Source organism: Notamacropus eugenii, chromosome 4, assembly GCF_028372415.1.
Source record: "Notamacropus eugenii isolate mMacEug1 chromosome 4, mMacEug1.pri_v2, whole genome shotgun sequence".
Classification (NCBI taxonomy): Eukaryota; Metazoa; Chordata; class Mammalia; order Diprotodontia; family Macropodidae; genus Notamacropus; species Notamacropus eugenii.
Window position 1 is genome coordinate 65,962,678 of NC_092875.1, and position 23,340 is coordinate 65,986,017.

The following is a 23,340-nucleotide window of genomic DNA, read 5'->3' on the forward strand; positions in this document are numbered from 1 at the left end:
GTGTATTTTTTGGACATGACTAAATGGGTCTTGCTTAACTGTGTGTATTTGTTACATGGTTGTTGTGTTTCCCCCTTAATGGAATGTGGAAGGAAGGAAATTTACTTTAAAAAAAGAGAGGTTGTCTAAAGCTCCTGCGTGTTAAACAATGATGTCGTGCATAGCCCTGTCCCTGCACTAGAGGTAATACAAAGTTGCAAAGAAGTCTCTCTCAGACAGCTTAGTCTGCTAAGCTGGTAGTCAAAATTGCAATATTACTTGAGATCTGAAAAGTAAGGTCAACCCTAGGAGATTAGGACTCTACAGAGATGGCATAAGAAGGACATTAAGGGAAGCGTAGGGATTCAGCAAGCAAAAAAGAGGGGGAGAAAGAGCAACCCAGGCTCAGAGAACAGTGAGCAGATTTCAGAAAGCAGAGTCCACTTTGGCTGGAGGGAAGTGCATGAAAAAGGAAGGAAGGAGAGAAGGAAAGAAGCATTTATTAAATGCTAAGTGCTATCCTTATTCCCATTTTTACAGATGGGAAAACTGAGGCAAATAGCAGTTTGTGATTTGCCCAGGTTCACTGAGGCTGGAGAGGTGCCAGGTTAATAAAGAGAGCCTTGGATGCTATAGGAATTTCAGAGTCTCAGGGATGGCCTAGTTTTTTTTTTTTTTAATTAATTTATTTGTTTTCAGTTTTCTACAATGCCTTCTATATATCTTAGATTTTTCCCCCTCCTTCCCTGAGACGGTGTGCAATCTTATATAGGTTCTACACATACATTCTTATTAAATATATTTTCACCTTAGTTATGTTGCATAGAGGAGTTCAAATGAATGGGAGAAACCATGAAAACCAAACAAAACAAAACATTAAAAAATGGTCTGCTTCATTCTGTGATCCAGTTCCATAGTTCTTTCTCTGAATGTGGAAGGCATTTTGCCTCAAGAGTCTATTGGGAATTTTTTAGGTCCTTGCATTGCTGTGAAGGGCTAAGTGTACCAGAAAAATGCCTTGCACACTGTGGTTGTTGCTGTGTACAAAGTTCCTCTGGTTCTGCTCACTTCACTTAGCATCAGTTCATATAGGTCCTTCCAGGCCTCTCTGAAGTCTTCCTGTTCATCATTTCTCATAGCACAATAGTATTCCATTATATTTATATACCACAATTTGTTCAGCCATTTCCCAACTGATGGGCATCCCCTCAATTTCCAGTTCTTGGGCACCACAAAGAGAGCTGCTATAAATATTTTTGTACCTGTGGGATTCTTTCCGGTTTTTATGATCTCTTTGGGATACAGTCCTAGAAGCAATATTGCTGGGTCAAAGGGTATGCCCTTTTTTTTGTAGCCCTTTGGGCATAGTTCCAAATTGCTCTCCAGAATGGTTGGATCAGCTCATGGCTCCACTGACAATGAATTAGTATTCCTACTCTCCTACATCATCTCCAACATTCATCGTCTTCCTGTTTTGGCATGTTTAGCCAGTCTGATAGGTGTGATGTGGTACCTTAGAGCTATTTTGATTTGCATTAGACTGCTATTTTGTAAGAGCTGTTCTTTGCTCTTGAGTGATCATAGCAAGGTGATAAAGTGTTCACCTGCAGAATTCAAAACAGGGACTTGTGGGATGCTACTGGATATGAGGCACAGGTGAGAGAAATAAGGTAACTGTTGAAAGTGGTATCCCATTTCCAGAAAAGTTGAAGCACCATCCAGAAAGATTCTTGGTTAGTCAGACTGCCGGTGTTCAGGGCTCTCACCCGTGATCCTGTGGACTTGACTGTAAATTGTTCCTGGGCTTTGTCATTGTTGTTTTTAAAGCCTGTCTCTGATACACTGCAGCGAACTGTATTAATAAGGGATTTGGTCTGTCCAGTACTGTCCAGCATGTCTAGTGCTCAATGTTTCCTCGGATTTGGGGGAAAGGCTCTGAGACAGTAAGCAGAACTACACCTCCAAAGGTGACCAGAACAACTCTTTCATTAGACAGGCTTAAAAGAGGGATCTTTCCCTGATCAAAACTCAGCTTGGCACAGCCTGTCTCCAATTGTGCCCCACCAACTCATGCCATTGAGTAGTGTCTGTGTGATGGGTGGGGATAGTGTGGGTCACTAGTGGGAGTAAATAGGCTGGTTTCCAAAGAAAAGGGACATTGCAAACCACCAGGGGGAGTGGACAGGCTCGTCTACAGTGAGGAAGAGCACTGAGTCCCCAGGAGAGTGGACAGGCTGGTCCCCAGGCAAGGAGGAGGGGAAACTGTGGGTCGAAGTGTTAGAGACTGAGAACTGGAAGAGACTTCAGAGGTCACCTAATCTCACCCCTTCATGGTACAGATGAGGATGGCATAAAGAAGAGTCGGCGGGCAGGTTCCCGATGGGGGTGGTCCTTAGTAGGGGGAGGGGCCGCTGTGAGTCCCAGGTTAAGTTCGGGGCTGGTCCCGAGAGAGGGAAGGAGGGGTGGACCCGGGAGGGAGCGAGTGGGCTGATGGGCGGGAGGGCGGGGCCTTGGGTAAGACCCCCAGGCCGGCAGGGGGCGTCCCCGGGGGCCGGGGGCGGGCCGAGGAGCCAGCCGGGTTGTTGCCCCAGGCGCCTCGTGGCGGAGGCTGGAGCGGCGGCGGTGGCGGCGGGGCCCGGACTCTCAGGCTCGCTCGCGCGCGCGGTCGGCCGGGAGCGCCAGGTGGGAGCCGGTGGCGGCGGCGGCGGGGCCATGTCCAAGGCGTGGGGGCCCCGGGGGCTCCTGTCCGGCAGGAAGCAGCGCGCGGCGGCGGTGCCGAGGTGAGCGGGGATCGCGCGGGGCGCCCGTTAGCCCGGGCGGGAGGGCGGCGTCCTGCCGAGGTGAGGGGCGGCCCCGCGGCGGGCCGGGGGCCGAGCCGACGCGGAGGCGGGAAAGTTTCTCCCGAGCGGGCGGAGTGAGCGGGAGGAGGAGGAGGAGCAGGCGCGGGGGAGGGAGCGAGCGCGGGCGGCGGAGCGGGGCGCAGCCCCCGAGGAGGGGCCCCCGGGCCCCCGGCCCAGCCCCCTCCTCACCGGCGGCCCTGAGGGGGCTGCCCCGGGCCGGGACTGGGGGGGCGGGGGCGAGCGCGTGCCCAGAGGCCCGGCTCGAGGCGCGAGTAGGGGGTGTGAGGAGATGGCGGGGCTGGGGGCGGCTCGACGGCCTGAGGGCAGGAACTTGATGGCGGCGGCGGTGGCCTTGTCCCCGCGCCGTGCTGCGGCCCGTCTGCTCCGGCCGGCGGAGGGATTCGAGCGAGACCCCGCGGGCAGCCCCTTCCCCAGCTCTGCTGCTCCTCCTCCTCCTCCTCCTCCGAAGTCCCCCTCCCCAGCAGCCCGCGCGCTGGTTGGGGGCGGGGGGAGGGAGGAGCTCCTCCGGCGTGGCGCGCAGCCCCCGGGTGGCTTTGGGGAGAGATGGTGGGCTGGGGAGCCGGGAAGCGCGCCCCCTCGGCCGCCGGCCTCTGCTCCTGCTTTCTTCCCTCGCGGGCGCCCGGCTCAGCCCCGCCCCCACGGCTCCCCAATGGGGCTCGGAGGCCACGCCCCCTCCACCGCGGGGGCGGGGCTAAGAGACCTGCGGCGTGCTAGGCTGGCTAGTCTAGAAGGGGAGGGCTGTGAGGGGGTGTCTGGGGGCCTGAGGAGGAGGAGGCGGGCGCGGGGAGGGGGAAGCCTGGCAGAGGAGGGGGGACGAGCGAGCGCAGCCCCGGAGAGCCCAGCGCGCGTGCTCGCAGCCTCCTCGCTCGCTCACCGGGATGGGGGCGGAGGGCGGAGGCCGGGAGGGCGGAACAGCCGCGGAAAGTAGATTCAGCGGCGGCGGCGGCGATCGAGGAGGAGGCTACCGCGGCCGGCCGGGGGGACGGCGGCTCGGGCGGCTGCTCCTCTCCTTCCGCGGCGGGCTCCTCGGGCGGCGGGAGCCCAGCTCGGAGCGGCAGGTCGGGGTCGAGGGGAGCCGGCGGCGACGGCGACAGCGGGGCCAGCTCGACCCGGGGGAGCCCGAGCGAGGAGGAGCGTTCGCGGCGGCGGGGGAGCCCCTGTGCCCGCACAGCGATGGAGCGGAAGAGGTGGGAGTGCTCAGCTCTCCCCCAGGGCTGGAAAAGGGAAGAAGTGACCAGAAAGTCGGGTCTGTCAGCCGGCAAGAGTGATGTCTATTACTATAGGTGAATGGACCATTGGAACCGGGGACGGGGGGAAAGAGCCCACGAAGCCCGCGGGGCGGGGGCCCGGCCCGGCTCGGCTCCCTTCCCCCCACCCTGCACTGGCCCCTTGGAGCGAGGAAACTTGCATTGGGCTGCAGCAGCGCCCCCCACCCCCTTCCTCAGCCTGCAGCTGCTGCCCAGGCCAGAGCCAGGGCACCGGGAGTCGCCTGCCTGCACTACTGTCCTTTCATGTAGGGCGACAGCCAACCCCTGGGACTGGCCGGGCCCCCTGGCTGCCTGCAAACCACCCCCGCCCTGTCCCCCAGGGCTGCCAGGATCCAGTCTGGCAAGAAACTTGCATGTGCTGCTAGACCTGCATGCTAGGAGAAGCCCTTTAAGAAAAAATAATGGTCATTTTCATCTTCTCTTATGCATTCCCACTCCCCTAATTTTTTCCCCCTAAGCCACCTAGCATGACTGCATGCAGGAGAAATAGGAAGCCTTCTGGGTGCAGCAGCTGGGGGTGGGGGGAGGGGGGAGAGAAATACAGTCTTTATTGCAATGTCTAAATTCACAAATGATAGATTGGTGTAGGCGCCGTTGGAGCCACATGGGGTTCCCTTTCCCTAAATGCAGCTATCGGAATACAAACTTTAATAGGCTTCTAGAGCTGCAGTCCGCTTTGTTTGATGCAGCATATGCAGTACAGGAAACTTGACTGCTTTATCGGGGTTGTGAAGGGTCCCTTTATTAGACATAGCCATGCAATGGGGAGCACAAAGTGCACCCTAATCCATCCCCCAGCTCTTTGTATGTTTGGGAGGGGTGGGGGGCTGGACTAGCTCATTTTAAAGAATACAAATGTGCTTTATTGAAGAAATTTACGATTCACTTTGTCACTTATGAAGCTTAAATCACCCGGAACCCCGGGAGGTATTTTCCCCTCTAGTCAATTCTTGTATTGGAGCTTAGGGCACCTGGAGGTTTCTTTTCATTCTCCACCCCCTTCCCTTGTCTTTCCCCCCAAGTTCAGAGGGAGTCTATCTGGCCTAGGCTTCCAGGGGGGAAGGCGGTCCTTCTCTCCTGCCGTAACAATAATAGAACAAAGAGCTAGTTGCCGGTCTAGACTGTGCACCTGGCATTGGCTGGCTGCACTGAATGGCCTCCAGTCCATTGGTTTCAATCTTTCCCCAGATTTTCTCACTCTTAAATAGTTTGCCTTTGAGGACAGTTTTTATTTCCCCCCCTCAGTTATACCAGTTATGTGATAGTGACATTACTGTAGCACTTTAAATTTTATAAAGCATGTTCATGACAAGTATTTTTGTGGTAGGTCGATCAACTGTTAGTCTCCCTATTTTAGAGATGAGTAAACTGAGACTTAGAGGTTGTGATTTTGCCCACTGTCATACAGCTAGCAAATGTGACTTGAACTCAGGTCTTCTAAGCCTGAGGTTCTTTCCGCTACAGTAATAATGATAGTGAACCTAAACATATAGTGCTTTGAGATTTTCAAAGCTTTTTGTTGCCTCTGCTCAGTGGAGCTTCTACTGCTGAGAATGAAAGGACTTTTGATGAATAGGTAAGTCAATCATTAACTGTGATTCGGTGATCATAAGTAAAATGAACTGAAGTTAAATCTAAGAGTAAACTCATTTGGTATTATTGAAATTTGATCTTAAGAAAAGTGATTTAGGTTATTTAGTAATCTGATTTCATGTTAATTTTTGGGGGGACAGGGGACGCTGTTGGTCTTGTATGTGGATATGAGCTTGAAAATCTCTTAGAAGGTGAAACTAGAAGATGTCACTCATACCAAATATTTCCTTTTTCCTCCCTCTGTTCTCAGTGTTTGTTTATTGGCATTAAAAGAAATCCTTGCCAGAAACTAACAACATGGGAAAGTCATTGCTTTAGGCAGAAGCTTCTGGTCAGTTTCTAGCTATCAAGCTAACAGCTACCTATTAAGCTGTTAATAACAATGTGAGTTCCTTTATGTGGTGCTCTAACATTTGCAGAGTAGTACAATAAGGTAGGGAGATTTCCCCTTTTACAGATAAGGAATATTTCCTGGTCTTTGAAGGCTGGTTTTAGAGATGTTGGATTGACTCTTCTGGTGGGGGCAGATAAGGGAAAATAATGATGGGCTTTTTGTTAGACTCCATACTTGTTGTGTAAGTATTTATTAAAATTTAAGCATCAGCATTAGGCATTCTCTAAAATGCATCTAGCTTGAGATTAAACTGTCTAGAGGAGTATGAAAAAATTAGTCTGCTTAATCAGTTCTTGACTTCTTTTGCAAGGGAGATGGGAGGTGGTTGACTATTACTCCCTAAAATGTAGGCTAATGTCATCAGATTAAAATATCTTTTTTAGTTAGAGAATCTGAGGAAAAGTGGCCCTGGCTTGTGGTCAGTAGCAGAACCAGAACCCTGTCCAAAATCATCTTTCTCTGGAGCTTTTATAATGCTTAGTTGTTAAATAACCATTACTAATGAAGTATTTTTCTTAAGACCTGTTTAGGACCACTTGATTTTTTTCTTGCAGCCTCTTTTCCTTTGTATTTAGTGTTTCTTTAGCTTTTCTGTGAATCTAAGCCCCAAGTTTTCTCTCCTTTTATCATAGAACGGTACCAACAACCCCACTCCTTTTCTCTTGAGAAAATTTTACATTTCCATTTGGTACTTGATTGTCAATGTTGGGCCACTGGTAAAAGGATATAGAACAGAGAAGTCTTTTTAGTCAAGCAGTTGCAGTGGTTAACATTAAACATTTATTTTCCATGTATTCTTTTTTTTTCTCCTTTCTACACAGAGAATATTTGTACACAAGATCTAACATAACAATTAGAAACTAAAACAAAAAAGTCAGTGGAAAATAAAATGTTTTTTGTGTGTGTGTATATATATATATATATATATATATATATATATATATATATATGTAACCTTTGTAGGTGTTGGGTTTCTTTGGATCAGGGTATACAGTGTTCTGTGTGTTTTTTAGAAAGGTGCGATAGATCTATAGTTGCTTATTCCAAATTAATCCTAAAGAATTGGAGGCTATATTGATAGCAGGAGTGCTGTTATGCTAGGGTGGGTTGGAAAAGCAGAAATAAAAATTGATTTTTTTAAAAATAGGGATTAATTCAAACTTCATTGTAGCCAATTTTAAAGCAGACAGCATGGTGTAAAGGTGGGATTCTTAAATGGGGACTTAAAAGCTTTAAAAGGCAGTCTGTACTCTGCCATTCTCTTGCTATGTGAAGACCAAGGGCATGTCATTTCCCTCCTTTGGGGGCCTACTTTCCCTACATAAGATGAAAGGATTGTTTTAGCTGATCAGTGAGCTAGTTCCCTTCTAGTTCCAGCAGTCAGAGTGAATGTAGGAAATGGCCCCCTGCTGTTGCCCAGGATATTTGTACTCAGGGGCACCAAGATTTGTACCACCAAGGTTGGAACATAATTATAAAGGAAATCTGGGGGTGGGTTTTGAAGGCAGGGGTAGGAACGTATAAACAATTCAAGAACTTAAGAAAAGTTACTGCTTTTACCTACTTCCTTCATATTTCTGCTCATAATTTGAGTTGACCACAATGCTGGTCACATATTATCTGGAAAGAACAATGGTGGTTAGACTACTAGACTTGTAGTTGGGATGACTGGGATGAATTCAAATCCTATATGCACTAGCAGCATAACCTTGGATAAATCATTGACCTTTCCTGGGCTTGAGACAACTCTTAAGATCTGCTAAGTTGTAGATTCTAAACTATATCTTATTGAAGATCTATGTTTGCGTGAATATTTCGGTTCCATAAATGACATAATACCTTATGTGAAACATAAATTGTTTTATGCAGTAACTAAAGATCCTGTTGTTTTAACCAAATTGGTGAAACTTGGGTTACATTGTATTTGCAAATGTTTCTGTCTTGTAACTGGAAACAAACCAGCTTGTGAGATGACAAGGTAGCTTTGTCTGACTGTCAGCTCTCCCGTCAGATCAAAGGTTTTTAAAGGCATTGCTGTTACATTTTGTCTAAAATTGTATTCCTGGTTTGTCATTTTTTAAAGTGAGGGAGGGGGTCGATTGTTGAATTCTGAATTGCACCTTATTTTTTGCTCTAAAGGTCATAGGATTTAGAGTTGGAAGGGGCATTAGAGACCTTTTCATTTAATCCTTTCCTTTTATATGTAAGAAAGCAGAGGCTTAGAGAGAAGAAAAAATTTGCCCAACATCACACCAGTCCTAAGCAGCACAGCTAAGATTTGAACCTGGCGCCTCCAATTTCACATTGAGGGCTCTTGAGTTAGTATCAAACTTGTACTCTTAGCTGGAGCTTAGAGGAATGAGCAAGAGTTTCAGATCAGTGTGTGGTTCCTGATGCCAAATGACCTTTTAAGGCCCTTCCAACTCCAAGATTCTGTGATGTTTAGATAAGGGGGATGAGAGATTATACTTGCTATATAGATGGGGAAAATTAGTTCCCCATCTAGAAGTTTGTTGCATTGGATAATCTAGTGATTTCAAGGGCAAAAGATCCCATTGGTCTTCATTCTTAGATTGGTGTGACTGAGAAAGAACACGCTCTGCCTTTATCTTGGCATCATGGAAATTTTTTGTGCAAATGAGGTCCTCCCATAGGGCATGAAAGGAGTTGTTTTGCCTTGTGGTTCATTCCTTACGTATAACATGCTTCACAGTGGCAGTGATGGATTTAATATTGTTATAGCACTTAGGATGGGGAAAGATGGTCAAAGCCTACCTTACAAACTAGAAATTTCCCTTTTCCTTTTTAGCCCTAGTGGGAAGAAGTTCCGGAGCAAACCTCAGCTAGCCCGTTACCTGGGGAGCTCCATGGACCTGAGCACGTTTGACTTTCGAACAGGGAAGATGCTCATGAGTAAGATGAACAAGAATCGGCAGAGGATGCGCTATGACTGTTCTACGCAAGCCAAAGTAAGGACCCTTTCCATCACAAGCTCCCGTCTCTCTGTGGGGAGCTGGAGCTCCTGGTAACCTTTGTAGAGTCAGCTCTAGGCATTTCTGTGCCTAAAAGTTTTCAAGACCTTCTTGCTCACATCGAGCCTCTTTAGATCCTGATCCTAGGAGTGATGGGTGAAAACTGCAGGCTTCTGCTTGCTAGAGACGGCTTCCTAATGGTCAGAGCACTCCATGAATGCAGGGGGTAGCCTCAGAAGGTGGGCAGCTCCCCACTTGCAGAGGTCTTCAAGCAGAAGCCAAATGACCCTTTTTCTAAATATTGAAGAGATTTTTGTTCAGGTCTGAATGGGTTGGATGAAATGCCTTGAGGAGTCCCTATCTGAGCCTTGAGGTTCTGGAAAGCTGACTGAAAACACAGTCATTTGGAATGTATATCTGTACCCAGTGTTATGTAGCCTTTGCATCGGGTCTGGAAAACACAGTTAATCATGTGATTGTGGGCAAGTCACTGTTTGAAGCCTTTGAAGTTCTCATTCCAGGACCTGTCTCTCTGGTCTGTTCTGAAGATAGTGCTTTGTAAAGTGTCTAATGCTCTGTGAAACCAAGCTATTCTAATATCAAAAGAACCAAGTCATTGCCCTTCATCTGGGTCTTTTTTACTTTCTAACTTCACATTTGGTTGACTTTTCATGGTTTACAAAACGTACATTTGCATTCATTGTCTCATTTATCCTACTGGGGATAAGTGGAACCAGTATTATGATGCTTTGTTAAATAAAGAAACTGAGGCCCACTGAGCTGGAGTGGCAGACCTGAGTCCTAGTGGCAAGGTTCTGAGCTACTTTGAATTCCTAGAAATCAGGCCTCAGATACCTATTAGCTTTACAACCCTGGGCAAGTCACTTCCCCTCTGTCTGCCTCTGTGGGGATAATAAAACCTCTCCAGGTTGTTAGGAGGTGGTTTTAAAGCGCTTTGCAAGCCTTAAAGTACTATTTAAGTGCTAGCTATCACTGTTGTTATCATCATCATCATTGATCTTCACAAATGCCGAGAGAACCGAAAAGAGAATATTACACAATTTTACACCAAGCTTGCTTCTTTCCATGCCTTGTCATCTTGCGGCATTTTTGCCCCATGTATTTTTGTAAAGCTGCCATCGATGATTCACTTAATACACTAGATACCTTCCCCTAGTGCTCTGAATATTTCATGGGTGTGAGTGTATTTTTTGGTGTGCCCATCTGTTAACTCTAGCTACATGACTGACAGGCTGTTTCTCCAAATTTGGAGACCTATCCATAGATTCCTACTCTTGAAGAACCTAAATTTAGAGCTTGGAAGGGACCATAGAGGTAACCTAATCTAACTCTCATTCTGAAAAGGACACTGAGGCCCAGCCTAGAGCTGTCAGTTGCCCAGAATTCACACAGGTTGTCAGTGGCAGAGAAAGGGTTGAACCTAGTCCTTTGTCCTTCTGTGCCACTTGCATGAAGTCATTCGGTGGGCTGCTCACATAACTGCTTGTCATTGTGTCCCTTCCTCATCTGACATTCTTCAATCATTTAGACAACATCTGTTCTTAAGCCATTTTATTTTTCCTGGGCAGTTGGTCAGGGCTGTCTCTTTGAAAGCCTTTGGATCTCATATCCAAGTATCTCTATGATCCATATTTTCCTTATACTTTAATGGATCCAGTGCCTAATCTATTCTTTTTGCTGGTTGATGAATGTCTTCCCATAAGACCCCCTGTGTTTTTAAGAAAATTGGGACATTCTATAGAATAGTAGCAGATAATGGCAAATAAAATTTTAAAAACTCAGTTGCATTTGTAAGAGAACTCAGTGAAAAGACTTGTGAGTTTGTATAAAAGGAAAGGTAATGAATATTGGCTTGAGAACTGGATTATGGGTCCTGACTGTGACATGTACCAGCTGTGACATCTTGACCAAGTCACTGTTGGAGAGTCAGTTCTCTCAATTCTCAGGGCTGTTGGAAGAAAGTGCCCCATAAGCCCCAAAGGTTGTTTCATTTAATATCATCCAGAGTAGTTCATTCTGACAGTTGGGTCCTAGACAGTAATAGCTTTTGCTTATTTAGTCCCAAATCCCAATCAAATGACTGAGAAAGTGGCCAGGTGTTTAAAAATCATACCTATCCTCAGTATCCATCTATGGCAGGGGTGCAGCCTCGAGGCTGCATGTGGCCTTCTGAGTCCTTGATTGTGGCCTTTTGACTGAGTCCAAGTTTTACAGAACAAATCCTTTTATTAAAGGGATTTGTTCTGTGAAGTTTGGATTCAAAGGGCTGTACTTGAGGACCTAGAGGGCCACATAGTGGCCTGGAGGCCACAAGTTCCCCACCTCTGAATTCTAGGGACTGCTTTGTTGAGAACTATCAGAATTTCCTCCTTATCTTACCACTTCTGTTGTCTAGTGTTTCATCGGGATACTAGCCTGTCGTCCCAGGCTCAATGATCACTCTCCTAAGATGGTAGAAAGTCAAGTCATTAGCTTTCCTAGGATATGAGACAGATTCCTTTCTTCCACTCAGAGATTGTTGTATGAAGATAGGGCCTTTTTTCTTTATCTTCCTAAATTTCATTCTCATCTGAGTGATTTCTAAGGCAAATCTTGCTGTTTTGGTTAGAAATACTCATGTAATACTTGAAGAAATAATGATTCCATGGGTATTGGTCCTCTTACTGAAGCAAATATCATAAACTTTTCTGACCAAAAACTCATACCTCAGTGGCCTGCATTCTAGTGACTAGTCTCTCCTAACTTAGCTAGATTCATTCTAGAATGGTAGAAGTACAGTGCATCACCAGGTCTATACTCCAAATCTTTACATTTTATTAAAGCCAGGGCTAGTAATCCCTGGTGCATGTGTGGCTTTCAAGAACCCATGGCATCTTCTCCCAGGCACCCGCTGGAAGATCAGTCCAGTGGGTCTGGGACCTCATCATTGTGAGTCTGCTCTCTTCCTTAACTTCTCATGACTGGCACAAGAGCCATGCCTTCTTACCCTGGGTCATTCATTGCTTCCTGTGCCTTTGCATAAAATTTTCCTAGAGATTCTGCTCAGTGAGTTGGAGGTCTTTCTCTGGTTCTTTTACTTCTTCTTGATGGAAGATGGCTGTCACTCAGTCATCTTTCATTCTTGCTCTGTGAGTAACACACCTTTTTTCAGTTTTACATATCCTTAAGTTTATCCCACTTCTGTGTAATAATACACAGTAGCCTATTCACACCTGCCACCGAACTCCCGTTGCTCTTCACTCACCTGTAATTCTCCTGAGATTGGGGTTGTCCATCATTTGCAACCACATAGCATGTCTGGGGGAATATTGGTATTGTGAGGTGGGCTTTTACAGCAAAAAGCATTTTGGGATCATTGAAAATGTAGTTTCCAAATGTGATTTAACTGTCTCCTATTTGCTTCTTAGCCCAGATCCTTAATCATATTTAGTGCCTGACCAAAAGACAGCAATTTAAATGAACTTTCCACTCAACTACCCATCATAACCTAGGCAAAGGACTTCAAAATTCTTACCTGTTTTGTTTTTCCTGTGCAGATAGTTAGGGTGATGTCTTAAGTAACTGTGAATACCACTGAGGACACCCTGGAGTATCGCAGGACTCTGCAATAAGCATAAAATAATCTACCCAAAAGACCCTTCTGGAGACCCTCTTCATCAGTAAGAAATCTGTTTGGTCGTAGGCCTCCCTTCCTCCATGTCACTAGCAAACACTGACCATATTAGTCTCTCGCCTCTGGCCTTACCTGATGTTGATAATCCGTTAATTGAGCAGAGTTCTCAGTGACATCACTCATCAATCAACAAGCATTCATTAAGTGCTTATGATGTGCCACAAACTGTGTTGTGGGCTGGGAACACAAAGAAAAGCAGCAGCACAGTCCAGGTCTCCAAGGACTCATAATCTAATGCAGAGACAGTGTGGAAATAACTTGGTATATACAAGAGACACATATGTAGTTAAATAAGGTAAACTCGGGGGGGAGGGGAGGGGCAGGAAAGACCTCTTGCAGAAGGTAGGATCTGAACTGAATCTTAAAGGAAACTAAGGAAACTTGGAATTATAGTGGAGAATGAGGCATGGAAGTGAGGAGAGGAGGGTTGGCCAGGAGGCCAATGTAGCCGGATCAGAGTATATGGAAATGAGCAAAGTGGAGGGGTTCTAGTGTCAAATACTGTTTGATCCTGGAAGTAATAAGGAGCTACTTGGAGATAATTAAGACAGAGCTATGATAGGGTCACACTTGAGTTTTAGAAAAATGACTTTGGAGATTGAGTTAGAGGGTGGTTTGGAATGGAAAGAGACTTGAGGCAGAGAGATCAATTAGAAGGCTATTACAAAGCCCAGGAGAGAGCTGATGGGAACTGGATGTACAGGGGTGACAGGATAAATAAAGAGAAAGGTCCTTTAGAGATATGTTGTGAAGGTAAAAATGGCCACATTTGACAGTGGATTGTTAGTCTGAGTGAAGACTCAAGAATGACCCTCTTTGCAAGCCTTGTTAACTGGGAAGATTGCTGGTGCCCTTGGCAATAATAGGAACATTGGAAAGAAGGGGCGGTTTAGGGAAGAGAATGAGTTCTCCTTGAGCATTGTCCTGAAAACCTAGAGACTGGGGGAGAATGTCCAGGAGTAGGGGACCACTAATGTTAAAGGTGACAGAGAAGTTAGGAAGTGAGAAGATTGAGAAAAGACCATTAGATTTGGCACTTAAGAGAGCATCCCTCCATTGAGTTGATGAGGTTAGAAGCCAGACTTCAGAGAGTTTAGAGGATAGGAAGGGGAAGCACCCATTGCAAATGATTTCTCAAGGAGTTTAGCCAAGAAGAAAGGTAGCTGGTTAGAATAGTAAGATCTGGGGGAGGGAGGGACCGGAGGGGAGGTGTTCAAAGATGGGGGGGAGGGGACGGTAGGGCACTTGTAGGCAGTAAAACAGGAGCTGTGGTTGGGGAAATCTTTTATGTAGTAAACATAATAACTAACCTTTTAAAGCATTTTAAATTTTGCAATGCTTTACATATGTTATCTCTTGGCCTCTGTGGAATGGGTCATGGGCTAAGTACCATACAGGTTTCATTCCTAATTTTTCTTCTCAGATGAGGAAACAGAACACAAGACGCACAGTGACTTGCTCTTGGTCCTACAGCTTATTAATAAGTGACAGAGCTCATTGCACTGGGCTGCCTTGAGTTATGGTCCCCATGTGATTTGTCATGAGATTTTGTGTGACCTTGACGTAGGGACAGGAGACATCATTTTTGGAAGTGTAAAACAAAACTCCCAGAAAATGAATCTGTGTGCTAAACATTTGGGGGCTATAAGAAAAGTGTAATTTTTGTACAAGGAGCTTACAATCGAGGTGACATAAAACATGCATCACAGTGTTAATTATAATGGCCTTGTAGCATTGCAGATAGGGGAAAATGCTGGATTATGCAGTACATGTGATTAGAGAGTAGGATTGTACATAACAAACACCAAAGGAGAGACTATCATGGGCTGTCCTTAAGAGGCAAGAGTTGATGCGGTATCTGTCAGGAAGTCAGCAGCGGTTAGAGCGCTACTGCTGGGGGCTGGAAGACTTCATTTGGAATCTTACCCTAACACTTAGGAGCTGAATGATCATGGGCTCCATCTCTGTCAACCTGGGCTTTTCTCACCTGGAAAACAGGGATAATATCACTTACGGGTGCACTTAACCTCAGGAGTGTGTTTTATAAATACATAATTCCTGATTTGATGTTTTAAGGAAGAACACTGCTAGTCGAATTGCAGGGCACACCTGTGATCTGTGGAATGTATCTTGGAGGAGAGTGTAGCAGGAGGAGCCCTGGCCTTGGAACTTGGAGATTTCATTACTGCTCTAGGTGGCGCCATAGTGCAGAGAGTGCTGAGCCTGGAGTCAGAAAGACCAGAGGGATACTTCCTAGCTGTGTGACCCTGGGCAAGTCACTTCATCCCATTAATTTCAGTTTCCTCATCTGTAAAATGAGTTGGAGAAAGAAATGGCAAACCATTCTGGTATCTCTGCCAAGAAAGCCTCAAGTGGGGTCACAGAGAGTCAGACACAACTGAAAAATGACAAAACAACCAAAAAGTTCCATCGCTGCTCTTAATACTATGGAACAGTAGAGCAGGCTTTTATCTGATTTGCTTTTCCCACATTACTCCTGGCCAATAATCCTTCAGGGAGTTCTGCCTGGTGGTGGAGTGCAAGGCAGATTGAAGGAGAACAATCAGAGGAAGAGTTGCAGAAACACAAAAGCGGAAATCTAGGGATGCGGGTTCTATCTGAATCTCTATGGCTGCATCTCTCCTCCTTTTTTGAAGGTCCAGTGCATCTGTGCCCTTTCATCAGAGTCATAAGATTTACATCTGGAAGAGACCTTAGGGATCATCTTGTCTAATCCTTTCATTTTACAGATGGGAAATGTATGTGTGCTGAAAAGTTGAGGGGATGGAAAGAGTGGTTACCATTTACCTGGATAGCAACAACCTGAGAATTAGCAAGTAATTTGCAAAGCAGTTTAAGACCCTTGTTTTAAAAAAAAAATCTGTAAAATTTAAGTATGCAGTCTCTTTTCTTTTAAACTTGGGTACATAATTGTATTTTTTTTTGCTTTATCTACTCTGCCTATCAGCAAGATGACAGGCTGCAAGGCCATTGACCCCATCTCCTGGACAGTGTTGGTATGAACAGGTGCTGCCTCCTCATAGTATTAACCCTCTGCTTTCTGGAGGTGTTCTTGATCCCCGCCCCATGGATGCTTTTGGAGGAACCCCCACATTCTAACATCTGTATGTCAGAACTGGAGGCTAAAGGACACCTTTCTGCCAATTTAACATGTGTATACACTATAGGTTATTTTTGATGTGCCCAAATATATCTGAATTTTTTCTCCCCCTTTAAAGATTCATCTGACAGATCTGTCAGACAAATGCAGATGAGGAGCCTTTTTGTAACCTTTTCTTCTTTCTAATACTATCAATAGTTGGCATTGACATCGTGCTATACATCTGTGATTAACAAAAAAGTTTTCAATACATTACCGTGTTTGAGTATCACAGCCCTCTGAGGAGTTAGATAGATACAAAACAGGTGTTACTTATGTTTTACAGGTGAGGAAATTGAGCCAAGACTCAAATATTTAGTGACTCTTCATAGAGCTGGCTCAGTGTACTGTCAAGTTCATATTTGCTCTTAATTTATAACCGCCCTAATAGTGTCGAGTGTACCTTATTTAGGAAGGGTTATAGAGGATGTGCATTCTTTTTGAACAGCAGTGACTCTTTGCCCTGACCATTTGTTTTACTGACCTAGATATAATTTGTTATGCATTGAAGGCCTACCTCAATTTGATCCCTGTCTTTCTTGCCTTCTTACTCTTCCCCTACGTAAGCTGTCTTTCTGGCAAGACAGATTCATTGGCTGTATCTTGATCATACTTGGCACCTACTTAGCTCTGGGAATTTGCTTTCTCACACCCTCCAACTTAGCTGAAATGGATTCTTCCCTTCTTTTTGCTCATACAGTCTTACCCAGATCCTCCTGCTTTTACATGACCTTTCCTGACTGCTCCATCCTGAAGTGATCCACCTTCTCTGTTTAACACAGATCATTTGTACCCCCACCATGCCAGTTGCATAAGTTCCAAAATAAAATTCTTGCATTGGATTGATTGTAGGAATACAAACCACCTTATTCAATGGGTCCCAGAGCAGAAGGATCCACTTTAGGGCCATTCAGTTCATTCCTAGGTCTGGTGATGAACAGTGTTTGTCAGAAGATTGGCCAGATGAGTTTGGTTGGGCTTTTCATAGGTTGACAGCCATATGGTGAATTTTTTCACCTTTGCAACTGTCAAAGATAATCTCTTAGTGATCTGTTAGGTAGGAGTACTCATATTGATATAAGTGACCTGTAAACCACACAGAATATGTTAGACATAGTCTGTACCCCAGAGCAGCTTACTTTCTACGTAGGAAGATGTTCCCGTACCTGAAACAATTAAGCGATGGTAAAAGATGAGTTGCCCATCTTTCAGTAGGACGGGAGGATGCTATTATGAAGAAGAAAAGCTACTGAATTGGGAATCAGGAGACCATGGTTCTAATCCTGGCCCTGCTGTTAATGCTTGGCATCCCTCTGAGCTTGACTTTCATCTGTTAAGTGAGAGTTTCAGATTAAGTGATCCATGGAGCCCCTCCTAGCTCCAACATTCCATGAAACATAGGACCTCAGATTTAGAACAATCTCTTTGAAGGCCTTTTAGATCAGGAAATGGAAGGCCCAGAAAGGTGACTTTTATCCAGGGTTACATAGATAACCTTGGGGCACCCAGGATTCAAACTCAGATTCTCTTGAGTCCAGAGTCAGTGTTATTTCATACTGTAGAGGAGAGGGAAAATGATCTGATCATCTCTTCAGATCACATGTCTAGGAGATAAGAGAAGATAAGATCAAGGATAGGAGGTTGTTTTAATCCAAGAGGATACAAAGATAAGTGAAATCTACTTGCTCTTAAGGAGCTTGTCTTCTTGGACCTCCTGGGAATGTTTAATTATTGGAAAGAAGACATGGGTGTGGGGATGCGTGTGGCTGTCTTCAAGAATATGAAGGGCTGCCAGGTGGAAGAAGGTTTGGGGGAGTTCCTTGACCAAAGAAGGCCAGTCTAGAAACAGCAGGTAGAAGCTGTAGAAAAGCAGATTTGTACTCAATGTGAGGATAACCTCCCCTATTTAAGAGAGTACCAGAGTAGGAGGGCTTACCTTGGAGAGATAGCAAGCTCCCCTTCATAAGGAATCTTCAAGCAGAGATCAGACCAGCACTCATCAGGGATGAATATTGTAGACATTTCCTGCACAAATAATTGATTGGAACAGGCACTTTTGAGCTTCTTCCCAACTCTTGAGATCCTGACTACTAGAAGTATCAAATGCTAGACTTCTTGCAGCAGTTCTCAATGCAAAGGAACCTTAAAAATGTAATTGGGAAGTATTTAACAAAATAAAAGTATAGTAGAACATAGATAATGCTAATATATGGCTTTCTAAGCCATGATGTATCCCACTCCCCTCTACTCCCATTTTCTTTTTGAGTTTTCTGTCCCTGGCCTATTTGTAGCCACTGTGGAGATGTTTGTTATTTGTAAGGATTTCAAGCAGAGGATATGTCCAGGTTTCACGCACCATCCTATACAAATGTTAGAAATAACAAGGAAGAGCATCTGTGCTTGGCACAGTTTGGGTTGTTGAGCTTGGGCCACAAACTGCTGAGGAGCCTTGTTAAAAAAGAAACTCTTGTTTTTGCTGGGACTTCTGGATCTGTTGGTCAGCCCACACTAACTAGGAAAGGTGAATTTAGGGATTTGGATTTCTCTACCCAACTAGCTTTTTTTTACCTACATTTGTTAAATCAGTTCTAAAACAAACCTTTTAGATCGAGCACGTGCTTACTTACCCAAGGGTCTTGGTATATAAATACTTTGAGTCTCTTTATCATGTCTCTCCTTCCCCATGTGAGAAATTAAGAGACTGGGCTAGCGCAGGGGTATCAGACTCAAAAACAGGGTGGCAGGCTCTCTGTGGGCACAGAGTGACTTAGAAGACATTAACATTGTCTTTGTTTTGTATTTTTATTTATTTTTGTCAAATAGTTTCCTAATCTGTTTTGGATGAACCTAGGAAGTGCTGGGGATCACAGCATAAAGCTCAAGGGCTGCCTATTTACCCCACTCTGGGTTAGGGAATCTCTAAAATATCTACCTCTGGCATTCTGTAATCAGCCTATTTAAGACTAAGTGGAATCAAGATGGGGGATAGCGGTGTCATTCTGTAACAACTGCACTCACTTCTTTGAGGAAAACACTTTGTAAATAAAGTGTTATACAGGTATGAGTTGTTATTAGGAGTATAGTCTAACTTGCTTGTTGTTCCAGGGAAAACCAGATTTAAATACAGCACTCCCTGTACGGCAGACGGCATCCATCTTCAAACAGCCTGTTACCAAGATTACTAACCATCCCAGTAATAAAGTAAAGAGTGATCCACAGAAGGCTGTGGACCAGCCTCGACAGGTGAGACTCACAGACCTGTTCATTGCATTTGTCCTACTTTGAGTAAGGCTCAGCCATCAAATGGTGTGCTTTTCCCTCACAAGTTTACATTCACAGCAGGAGAGAGCCAGAGACAGTGGATTGAAAAGGATGAAACACACCTGTGTGCTAATCCTGACTGTGCCACTCACTTGTCAAAGGACCTTGGCTTCTGAGGCCTCATTTTCCCTGTATGGAGTCATCATATCCCCACGTTACAAATGAGGACGCTTCCCCACTGCACTGTGGTTAGCTGTTTGCTTGCTGGTGCTCTAAACACAAGTATTTCCCCTGCTGTGTCTCTTGTGCTGCACATAAGGTTGCTGATTCCAGCATCTCGGCTGCCATGCTACTTCACTTTGGATGTGACCACATTACATTGCCCTGAGACTTAAATTCCTACCTAGACCATTTGCTGGCAACTCTTGGAGCTGCAATAATCCCTGACAATTTTAGGTCTATGTTCTTTGTGACCTCAGTAGCCTTAAACATCAGTATGGCAGTGTTGCCAGCACAAGGAACATGAAATCAGGTCGATTCACAGCTTGGGTCTTCCTTATGTAACGTGATGTCATAGCTCCCGTCAGGCTGCTTCATGACTGCTTTTCCATTATCCTAAATGTAGGACGGTCTTAAGAATCAAAACTAGTTGTGGGTTTTTATGGGCCACAGAATTTTAGGGCTAAACAGGGATGTTAGAGATCATCTGATCCAACACCTTCTTTACAGATGAGAAAACTAACCTGCCTATGATAACAGATTGTTGACTGGGGACAAAACTCATCATAGAACCTGTCTCCTAATTCTCAATCTAGTATTCTTTCCATTTGATCATACAGTACAGGTAAGCCTCAGAGATACTGTGGGGTCCATTCCAGAGCACTGCAGTAAAATGAATGTCATAGTACAGCAAGCCACACAAATTTTTTGGTTTCCCAGTGCATGTTAAAGTTAGGTTTACTTTTACTTTAAAGTTTACTGTAGTCTGGTAAGTAGTCTGCAATAGTATTGTGTCTAAAAAAATCAATGTACATACCTTAATTTAAAAATACTTTATTGCTTAAAAAAAAGAAGAAATGCTAATCATCATCTGAGCTTGCAACAATCTTTTTTTCTGGTGATGGTTCTGGCCTCTATGTTGACGGTGGCTGACTGAGCAGGATGATGGGTGCTCAAGGTCTGGGTGACTGTGGCAGTTTCTTAAAATAAGGTAGCAATGAAGTTTGCCACATTGACTGACTCCGTCTTTCACTTGAACGCTTAGAAGTCATCGTAGGGTTATTAATTGGCCCAATTTCTGTATTGTTATGTGTCAGAGAATAGGGAGGCCCAAGGAGAGGGAGGAAGACAGAGGAGTGACCGTTTGATGGAGCAGTCGGAACACAACATTTATCTGTCAAGTTCACTGTCTTATATGGGCACAGTTTGTGACTCCTCAAAACATATATAATAGGAACATCAAAGATCACTGATCCCAGATCACCATGACTGAGATAATAATGAAAAAGTTTGAAATATTATGAGAATTACCAAAACATGACACCGAGATGCAGTGGGAGCATGTGCTGTTGGGAAAATGGCCTCAACAGACTTGGTTGACACAGGGTTGCACAGGTCTTCAATTTGTAAAAAACATACTACTTGCAGAGCACAGTCAAGTGAAGTGCAGTAAAATAAAGTCTGCCTGTATTAACTGCTGAGAATGTTGAAAATAGAATTTGGACCAATAAAATGCAGAGCTGGAAAGGGAATGATAATAAAGAAGAGTATTTCTGTAGACAAGTAGATCACATGACTGTTATATGAAAGTCTGTCCTTAGATGGGAAGAGAGTGCAGTTGGACATTGAAGCTACTATATTAATATTCTAGGTATAGAAAAAAGGCACGTTAAGGAAATTGAATGTGTACCAGCTAAATATGAGAGGATTTGCTTTAGTAAGCTTCCACAAAGCTGCTGTTTTGCAGAGAAAAATAGAGAATGTGGAAGAGCTGCAGACAGGTACGGGAAGAGGTCCATGTGAACAGGACACCAGTCAGGATGTTTTACCGTTAACCGATGCCTTTTGTTCCTCCCCTTGCGATGTTTTCCTCAAAAAGTTTAAGCCCTGGCGGAGCCAAGATGGCGGAGTAGAAAGACGCACATACACATAGCTCTGAACCCACAACCCATAGAATGGCTACAGGGAAGTAACTCACGGCGAATTCCGCACCCAGAGGCCACGGAACATTGGAGCGAGGGAGATTTCTGTTCCAGAGAGACCTGCAAACCTCTCGCGGGGGGTGGTCCTTCGCGCTGCGGACTGGGCGCCGGGACTGGGAGCTGAGTGCAGCCCTGCCGCGGCCGCGGCACCGAGAGGAAAAGATCCGAGCAGGCTTCACAGACAGGATCTCCAGCGGCCACGCGGGTCCCTCCACCCACAGAGGGATCTGCAAACCTCTCGCAAAAGGTCCGTCGCGCTGCAGACACAAAGCCCAGCCCAGACCTGCTGCGGCCACGGCTGCAGCACCGAGAGAAACAGATCCGAGCAGGCTTCAGGGACGGGATCTCCAGCAGCCGCACAAGTCCCTCCACCCACAGGTGACAGGGGTGGGTGAGAGAGTCTCTTTGGTGGGTCGAGAGGGGAGTGGGGTGCCCCCATAATTCAGGCCCCCCCCGGGAGGTAGAAGCTGAGAGGCGGCTGCAGACAGGGGCTCCCCAAGCGGGCGGGAGCCTGAATCCATTGCGGAAGGTCTGTGCATAAACCCCCTGAGGGAACTGAGCCTGAGAGGTGGCCCTGCCCCGACCTCAGCACCAGAACATAATCTCATACTGAATAGCAGCCCTGCCCCCGCCAAAAGCCCTGAGGCTGGAAGCAGCATTTGAATCTCAGACCACAAACACGGGCTGGGAGGATCAGGAGGTGAGGTGGGTGTGAGGAAAATATTCAGAGGTCAAGTCACTGGCTGGGAAAATGCCCAGAAAAGGGAAAAGAAATAAGACTATAGAAGGTTACTTTCTTGGTGAACAGGCATTTCCTCCCTTCCTTTCTGATGAGGAAGAACAATGCTTACCATCAGGCAAAGACACAGAAATCAAGGCTTCTGTGTCCCAGCCCACCCAATGGGCTCAGGCCATGGAAGAGCTCAAAAAGAATTTTGAAAATCAAGTTAGAGAGGTGGAGGAAAAGCTGGGAAGAGAAATGAGAGACATGAAGTCAAAGCATGAACAGCAGATCAGCTCCCTGCTAAGGGAGACCCAAAAAAATGTTGAAGAAATTAACACCTTGAAAACTAGCCTAACTCAATTGGCAAAAGAGGTTCAAAAAGCCAATGAGGAGAAGAATGCTTTCAAAAGCAGAATTAGCCAAATGGAAAAGGAGATTCAAAAGCTCACTGAAGAAAATAGTTCTTTCAAAATTAGAATGGCATAGATGGAGGCTAATGACTTTATGCAAAACCAAGAAATCACAGAACAAAGAGAGAAGAATGGAAAAATGGAAGATAATGTGAAATATCTCATTGGAAAAACAACAGACCTGGAAAATAGATCCAGGAGAGACAATTTAAAAATTATGGGACTACCTGAAAGCCATGATCAAAAGAAGAGCCTAGACATCATCTTTCATGAAATTATCAAGGAAAACTGCCCTGAGATTCTAGAACCAGAGGGCAAAATAAATATTCAAGGAATCCACAGAACACCGCCTGAAAGAGATCCAAAAAGAGAAACTCCTAGGAACATTGTGGCCAAATTCCAGAGTTCCCAGGTCAAGGAGAAAATACTGCAGGCAGCTAGAAAGAAACAATTCAAGTATTGTGGAAATACAATCAGGATAACACAAGATCTAGCAGCCTCTACATTAAGGGATCGAAGGGCATGGAACAGTATATTCCAGAAGTCAAAGGAACTAGGACTAAAACCAAGAATCACCTATCCAGCAAAACTGACTATAATACTTCAGGGGAAAAAATGGTCTTTCAATGAAATAGAGGATTTTCAAGTATTCTTGATGAAAAGACCAGAGCTGAAAAGAAAATTTGACTTTCAAACACAAGAATGAAGAGAACCATGAAAAGGTGAACAGCAAAGTGAAGTCATAAGGGACTTACTAAAGCTGAGCTGTTTACATTCCTACATGGAAAGACAATATTTGTAACTCTTGAAACATTTCAGTATC

General features: G+C 45.1%; 1 protein-coding gene across 6 annotated transcripts in view; it reads left to right on the forward strand.

Moving 5' to 3' along the window:
- The first annotated feature begins 2,156 nt into the window (after positions 1–2,156).
- The window catches only part of MBD3 (methyl-CpG binding domain protein 3), a 28,894-nt gene continuing 7,710 nt past the window's right edge, over positions 2,157–23,340 (forward strand). Inside the window, exons 1-4 of one of the 6 annotated variants that reach the window (XM_072601563.1) lie at positions 2,181–2,312; positions 2,571–2,759; positions 8,905–9,064; positions 19,027–19,164. In XM_072601563.1, the coding sequence (XP_072457664.1) occupies positions 2,692–2,759; positions 8,905–9,064; positions 19,027–19,164 (366 nt within the window). In that variant the 5' untranslated portion in view covers positions 2,181–2,312; positions 2,571–2,691. The other 5 variants (XM_072601561.1, XM_072601558.1, XM_072601560.1 and 2 more) reach the window with 5 other exon arrangements.